Source organism: Protomyctophum parallelum, assembly GCF_964188405.1.
Source record: "Protomyctophum parallelum genome assembly, chromosome: 10".
Lineage (NCBI taxonomy): Eukaryota > Metazoa > Chordata > Actinopteri > Myctophiformes > Myctophidae > Protomyctophum > Protomyctophum parallelum.
Window position 1 is genome coordinate 8235528 of NC_139704.1, and position 8165 is coordinate 8243692.

Genomic DNA, 8165 nt, shown 5'->3' on the forward strand with positions numbered 1-8165 from the left:
TGCATGGACTTCAATTGTTTTTTTTTTAATGCGAATTATTCGCACGAATATATCGCGTCGCCAATTCGCCAGTGTGTAATGACCTTAAGTGGCAGAAAAGCCACCTTACGAGGTCCGAGAGGGTTATTTTGGCTTGTAATTGTCCTAAGGCATACTCGAAAGAGAGGCGGGTTACTGGAGCACCGATTTCTTAAAGGACCACTTCACCACTTTTCAATCTATCTTCAAATAATTAGTCCTCAGTAATAATCGCATCATTTTTTTTACTGATCTGTGTCTCATAGGAGGGCTGTGGGCAGTTCAGAAACCCGTCCACCAGTGACATCATCGATGGGGAATCCAAGCTAATAGAAAGTGCAGGCTTTTCTATTCCTAAAAAGTTGCAATGCAAAAATGGAAGCCATTGTTATAATAAAATATATATATAATATATATTTTTAAATCTTATATAGAGAGAATCTGTCTAAGGATGATGATGTCATGGTTTCTGAACTTCCCTCAGCCCTCCTATGAGAGACAGACTGAGTAGGAAAAAAAACGTATTTTATCATGAACATTAGTGTGGACCAATTATATGAAGATATAGGTCCCTTTAACGATTAGACCTATAGGGGTTCCAAACGGAACCGGGTCTGTAAAAGAACCGGTTCCCTCCGGGTCTCCAACCCTAAACACGATCACCCTCAAAAAGATCTCAGCGGCCGGACCTGGATGATGTTGATGTCCGACGCGCCGCAACCGTTCTTGGAGGTCATCTCCAGCTGCTGGTGGTGATTGTCATTACTGGCAATGATGAAGACAATGGAGGATGAGCTGAAGGTCACCCTCTTTTTGGGCCGGTCCCTGCCGGTCCCCCCGCTACATCCGTGGGACATGACGATCGGACGGATGGGCCGCTCCACCGGGGCGACCGGGCGCTCCTTGATGCTGATGTGGTGTTGCAGCCAAGAGAACCGCGAGCACATCAGCTGCAGCAGGCAGCGGCGAATCTGTCCGAGGAGAAGGAGGAGGCAGCGAGAAGGGGTGGAGAATGGGAAAACACAGATATTTAGCCCATTGAGACCTGGAACGAATCTGTGTCACTTCAGTGTTTAACCACTTTTAACCATACACTGAGTGCCGTGCTATGAGCTTGTAGAGCTGAGCAAACGTTTTCAACTCGAATATCTGCGTCTAGGGGGTCCCTGGAACAAGCCATTTTGAGATGGGGGTCGGCGGTCAAAATCATATAATTGTTGGGGTTCCTTTACATGAACACGTTTGAGAACCACTGACATAGAAACATAGATTTTTACAGAAAACTGACATTTGTTTTACACTGACAACTTTGCTATGCTTGTGATGTTAACAGTTAACACCACCTTCCTACTCATGAACAAGTAGATCAGGGGGTTGTAGTTCTCACCTTCCTACTCATGAACAAGTAGATCAGGGGGTTGTAGTTCTCACCTTCCTATTCATGAACAAGTAGATCAGGGAGTTGAGTTGTAGTTCTCACCTTCCTACTCATGAACAAGTAGATCAGGGAGTTGAGTTGTAGTTCTCACCTTCCTACTCATGAACAAGTAGATCAGGGAGTTGAGTTGTAGTTCTCACCTTCCTACTCATGAACAAGTAGATCAGGGAGTTGAGTTGTAGTTCTCACCTTCCTACTCATGAACAAGTAGATCAGGGGGTTGTAGGCCGTGCTGGACTTGGCAAAGAAGGAGGGCACGACGGCCACGGTGGGGGAGACCATGCCCTTCCTGCCGTACCCCTCCATCATGGACACCACGGCGTAGGGCGTCCAGCACACCAGGAAGCAGGAGATCATCAGCAGGAAAATCATGGCCACCTTCTTCTCGTAGCGCAGGATCTTCACGATCTGAACCGTCTGCAGGTCCTGGATGGAGCGCAGCTGCCGAGGATGAGAGGAAACCGTGGTGGAATCAGTGGTGTAAAGTAACTGAATTACGTTTGCTTAAAGGACCACTTTTCAACCTATCTTCATATACTAGGACAAACTAGGTCCTCACTAATAATCATGAAAAAATGACGCGATTGTTTTCTACTCGGTCTGTGTCTCATAGGAGGGCTGTGGGCAGTTCAGAAACTGTCTTCCAGTGACATCATCGATGGGGAATACAAGCTAATAGAAACTGCAGGCTTTCTAGTCCTGAAAAGTTGCAATGCAAAAATGGAAGCCATCGTTCTCACGATAATGAAAATCAAAACATTTTTGTAAAAGAATCTTGTTTAAAAAGATCTGCCTAATGATGATGTCACTGGAAGACGCTTTCTAAACTGCCCACAGCCCTCCTATGAGACACAGACGGAGTAGAAAAAAATCGTGCCATTTTATCATGATTATTAGTGAGGACCTATTATATGAAGATAGGTTGAAAAGTGGTGAAGTGGTCCTTTAACTACTGTGCTTAAATACAATTTTGAGGTATTTTCAGTTTTTTGAGTATTTCCAATTTCCAATACTTTTACTTCTACTCCAGAGGCAAATATTGTGCTTTTACTCCAATACATTTATTTGAAAACTTTAGTTACTTTGTATATTTTGATTATTATTACAAAAATACACTAACCACTGCAGCCCTACATACACTTCGGCCATTTGAAAATAGACGATCTACAAGCTCACAATGAGTCATGATGGACTGATATACTGTGGTTCTATTACAAACTAGTACACACCTTTAAGTACGCCGCAGCAGTTGTGTAGAACGTACTCGATTAGCTTTATTGTTCACTTCACGTCCTCTATTAAGAGCTGGCTGAATAGCAGGTGGACCAATAACAGATTCCATTTACAGTAACAACAGTTTTGCTATTTCAGTTGTCTATGTTGAAATTGAATGAGTGTATTTATCATTGATGTTATTTTTCTGTTTCAATACCCAGTGGAACACGACGCAAAGGTTGTAACTGAATCTATCTTAATGGATGGTGATTGTCTGCTCATTGTCAGAAGAAGCACATAGTGAGTCATCTACCAGCTACCCAGTGAGCACTCAGACACGCACACAAGCGCAGTCGCATGCACGCACACACACACACACACACACACACACACACACACACACACACACACACGCGGCAGTGGCTCAGGGGTAGAGTGGCCGGATGGGAAGCGTGAGTGATCCCGTGAGTGATCCCCAGAATTGGTGTGTAAGTGTCCTTGAGCCAGACTCTGAACTCTCAATGTGTAGGTTGGTGCCTTGGCATCGGTGTGTGAATGTAATGCTCAATCTATGAAAAGCGCTTTGGATAAAAGCGCTATATAAATGCACCATTTACCACCCACACATTCCATGCTGTGAAGTATAGTAAACCGTTTATCTTTGGAGGCAGTCAGACATCCCTTTCTTTCTTATTTCATACCAAGATGACGTGTACTACTGATTAGATTGAAGGCACACGTGGATGTGAGTCAGTCTATAAGCAGCCTGGGTTTAACAGAACAATGAGCGTAGGATAGAAATGATCAATTACAGGACATGGCCCAGAGGGTACAGTAGGATAATGAGAGTGAATGGTATGAATGGGGAGTGACTACATTTTGATTAGGTGTAGAGAAAATAACTAGTACGTAATGTACAGCAAGACAATTTAGCATCTTGGGATATTCATAATTAATAAGTGATCAGCCTATACTCCAAAGGACGCATTTGGTTTTGGAGTGTTGCATGGACTTATTTATTTTATTTTACTTTTTCAACCAGCTCAAGAGAATTATGGACAGACTGTCTTACATGAAGTCTAATTACAGGGCATAGGGCTGTCACCATTGCACATTTAAGTTGATGATAAATTGTCACATAACTGTTTTTGGCATTGTCAATTGGAACATTACGAAAAAAACATTTGTTTTGGCTTTTAGGTTTCGTAATAAAAAAAAGTTCACAGGGCAGACAAATAACTGAAATTTATACCAAGAAATGATTGCCATTTTTTAATGAATTTTATACTTAAAAGAAACTTGTAGATCTGCTGTTTCTCCTTTCTCTTTTATGTATGAAAATCTTTCAACAAGGACAACAATTATGACGAAACAAATATTGCGATCTTCTCAAATAATAATTGCGATTTGACCGATTATGTGTAAAAAATTACAATTTAGGCATTTAGCAGACGATCTTAATCCAGAGCGATTTACATTAAGCAAAGAACAAAAGCATGGCAATACATCACATACATAAAAATAGTTATCATGAACATGCGTAAGGTAAGAACGTAACCGTGGAATATCTATATAATGAAACTATACATATAAACTATACTATACATATAAAGTGCTATGACTACATAAAATGCAATTCTAGTGCTGTCTACGTAACATGCTATATAAGTCTGTATAAAATGCTATCTAAGTCTACATAACAGTTTGATGCTTACCATCCTCACGGTGTAGAGTATGTTCCCGTAGCAGTAGACCATGACGCCCACGGGCACCACGAAGCAGCCCAGCAGGAAGAAGAGGACGAAGGAGGCGTCGTTGGGGTCCCTGGAGGCCCAGTCCAGGGAGCAGCCCAGCCGGTGCCTCTCCAGCGTGTAGCGGTTCCAGCCCAGCAGCGGAGCGCCCGTCCAGGCCAGCGAGTAGAGCCAGATGTGAGCGACGGCCCTCCAGGCCCAGGGGAAGTCCACCACCCTGGCGTGGACCACGCGCGTGTAGCGCTCATACGCCAACGTGGACAGGGTCATGATCGACACGATGCCTGCGGGTAGGGGGGAGGGGAGGGGAGGGGAGGGGAGGCAGAGAGAGGCAGTCGTGGTGTTTAGGCCAATACTAAACCAGTATCAGAATTAGTTAAGCCACCAAGTAGGGGAAGAAACATGTTGAACATATCTGACAGTTTAAGCTCTGAACCAATCCAGAGCTTTTGGACAAAGGGGAACCTGCTGTGGCCTCCTGCCTTGAAGGTTGTTTTTTTTTCACCCTCGTTTTGAGCAATGCATTGCCTTTTTATTTGATGGGTCAGTAGAAAATAAAAGAAATGGAGAAGGAAAAACAAAGCTTCAGTATGAGCTTCACCCCGCTGATGGCTTTTCTCGGGTTATATTGAGTGCATGGAGGGAGCTGTTAGGGTTTAATTGACTTGCTCAGTGACACCATTCTTTGCTTTGTTTGAATGGTATGTAACACAGTCTTCATTGTGAACCCATCAAGCATATGGCATACCCACTGACAGACCAACAGCTGTGATTTCAATCTCGTATATTGGTACAAACCGTTTAATCATAATTTGTACCTGTAACCTATATTGAAATTGCATAATGGGTCGGCTGGCTGGCGGACCACCGCGGCCCTTGGGGGGCGGCCCCCCCCTGCAGATCAATTTAACTCTGAGAATGTACAAATATCACCCCCCCCCCCCCTAGGCACATTGCTCCAGACTCACCTGACACGTGCCTCCCACAGATCACATTGCTCACTGATATCCTCTAATGTACGTATACGTACATGTGTCACAAAGGTTACACGTGTGAAGATGAAGTCGTGCTCTCACACAATGACACAAATTACTGACTCTATTGTGGGCGAGTGTTGAGTGTACAGTACATTCCTTGGTCAATTTAACTGTGAGTGAACAAATGGACCCTGACTGTTATGGCCCCTTTTTGGTTTCATTTTTTACTCAAACTGAAAGGTGCTACTCTCAAGAGTTAAAGATCTATGAGGATACATTTAGCTGGAGACCACCTGGAACCTCCTCAAGGACCACTGGTTGAGAACCACCGTATAATAATGACATGCTCAAAATAGGGATGCCAGGTTGAAAGATTGTGCTCATCTCTAGCATTTCTCATGTCATTTCAGCTCAATGTCATTTCAATGACGAAAGGAGGTGTGTGTGTGTGTGTGTGTGTGTGTGTGTGTGTGTGTGTGTGTGTGTGTGTGTGTGTGTGTGTGTGTGTGTGTGTGTGTGTGTGTGTGTGTGTGTGTGTGTGTGTGTGTGTGTGAGAGAGTGAGGTGAGAGTACTTCATTAGACCCCTTGGTGTGATTGTTATGTACAATGATGTCTTCCCTTTGTATGATCAAGGGGGAGGGGTTTGTGGAGATGATGATATTGTGATGTCACTATATCACTGTTTTTTTCATTGGCGTTTGACTGTCAAGGTTTCAGCCTCCAGGAAGAAACCCTAAATACCTCCCCCTTTATCATACAAAACAGCTGTGCGGCTTCAGTTCAGGTGGATCACCACCCATCACCACCCATTGGCAAACCAGGCATGCTTAATGAACTGGTGGGCGTGTTTTGCAAAAATCCACCTGTTGTTGGCGCTATGGGCCAATGTGAAAAGGGTGGGATATATTCCTTAGCCTAGTAGGAAAGTCTCTGAAAGATGTCACGTAAATTGCACACTGCGTTCAAGATTTGAGGCTTTTTGTTCAAAACGGGCCAATCCTGCAAACTTTGAAAGCCAATGTTAGCCAATTAGGATGGAATATGAAATATCGGACATTCGGACAGATCTGTCTTGAACACATGACTATAGAGATACTGTGTATTTTGTGTAACGATTTGCGGGATTTTTGGACATAATCTGGAGGAGTAATACCAAAAAATGTGTTTTTCAAAAGTCGGCCTCCTGGTGGCGCTATAACAGGCCGCTCTGGAAAGTTTGGAGCAGAGGTACATCGTTGGCATCCAAGGGATTGTGTGTGCAAAATGTGGCATTGACCGGGTTAACGGTGCCGGAGATTAGCTGTAGCCTACACAGACAGACGGACTCACACACACACTCACACTCACAGTCACAGTCACACTCACTCTCTCTCTCTCTCTCTCTCTCTCTCTCTCTCTATTGCTCTATTTATCTCTGTCTGTCTGTCTCTCTCTCTCTCTCTCTCTCTCTCTCTCTCTCTCTCTCACACGCACACACACACACACACGGAGTGCAAAACATACTCTCTCCCCATGCCTTCGGCCTGGTGGAGACGATCATCAGAAACCCATTTATTATAAGAATATATTTATAGAGGACTTGTCAAGGCTGCAAGTTTGAACTAATTACCTCATTATCACACATTTCTAGTAATAAGTTAAACGAAATGTCCCAGCGACGAACCAGGCCATTCGATCTGTTTGAACTTGATCGTTTTATTTAACTTAGATTATTTAGATAGAAGTCGCACCCATAACAGGATGACAACTTTATGAATGCACAATAGTGAGAATTATAGCCTACCATTATGTGTTAGATAATTCGAATAGAGGTTTGAATTCATTGCGTAAAACGGTCGCCAAACGCGTAACGCACGCCATATATAAGGCTACAAAACAATTTGTCGAGTATAATATTGACAATATTGACTCTCTTTCTTGGACCACAATCCAAAAAGTTGGATTCATCTTTTTAGCAGACCTTGTATTGTAGGACTGTAGCCTACTACTTCCATTTCAATCAATCAATCAATCATTCATTCAATCTAAATTACAGTTCAAAGCCAGAATTTTTCTTTTCTTAGAAAAAATCTGTTTTATTTTCGTATTGTTCGGTGTCTGGTCCATATAGCGTTGGACCAGACACCGAACAATAAAAGGGAGGGATAGTGTGCAAAACTGTGAAACTGTGCAAGTTTCCTCACCGAATAAGCTGTTGCTGAATCCATCCCAGACGCATGTTGTGGAGCTCCAAATCCAACCGCCTTTGATGCACGAAACAAAAGTAAAGTTTAGTCCGGTGACTGTCACCAGCAAATCGCTCACACTTATATTGACCAACAGCAAATTTGTGGGCGTCCGAAGTCTCTTGAATTTGTAGTAAAGTACGATCACGACAACGTTGTTGCAAAACCCAAATACTCCAATGGTTCCGATGGTGAAAGCTAGAAGTTTGTACGTGCCGGCGGCAAAAATGTCCTGTTCTGCACTACTCCGTTCTGTTCTGGTGTCGTTGTTCGCAGGATTCATTGCGTGGATTTCGCTTCCAACATTGTGCTGTGCGCCACGGTGCGCGCAACGACCATATAATGACCATGAAGTCTCTTGCCGATGTCATTAAGTAGCAGTGACCGCACTGCTCCGAAGGCAGCTATCCACTCCGGAGTCCTGACGCATGTATTGTACACTCAATGAACTTGTCTTGTATAGGGTAATGATTTGAATGATGTTTGTAGAATCTGGGTCAACTGTCTTGTTTAGACAGGTATAGCTCTGGTCCATAGCCC

General features: G+C 43.5%; 1 protein-coding gene across 1 annotated transcript; it reads right to left on the reverse strand.

The window, feature by feature from the left end:
• Positions 1-683: 683 nt before the first annotated feature.
• On the reverse strand, positions 684-7908 carry opn3 (opsin 3; the record flags this gene model as incomplete). The annotated part of the gene is made up of 4 exons (XM_083774313.1): positions 684-989; positions 1646-1897; positions 4387-4706; positions 7584-7908. 4 exons carry the CDS (start codon positions 7906-7908, stop codon positions 684-686), a joined length of 1203 nt encoding a protein of 400 aa, XP_083630439.1.
• Positions 7909-8165: the final 257 nt, after the last annotated feature.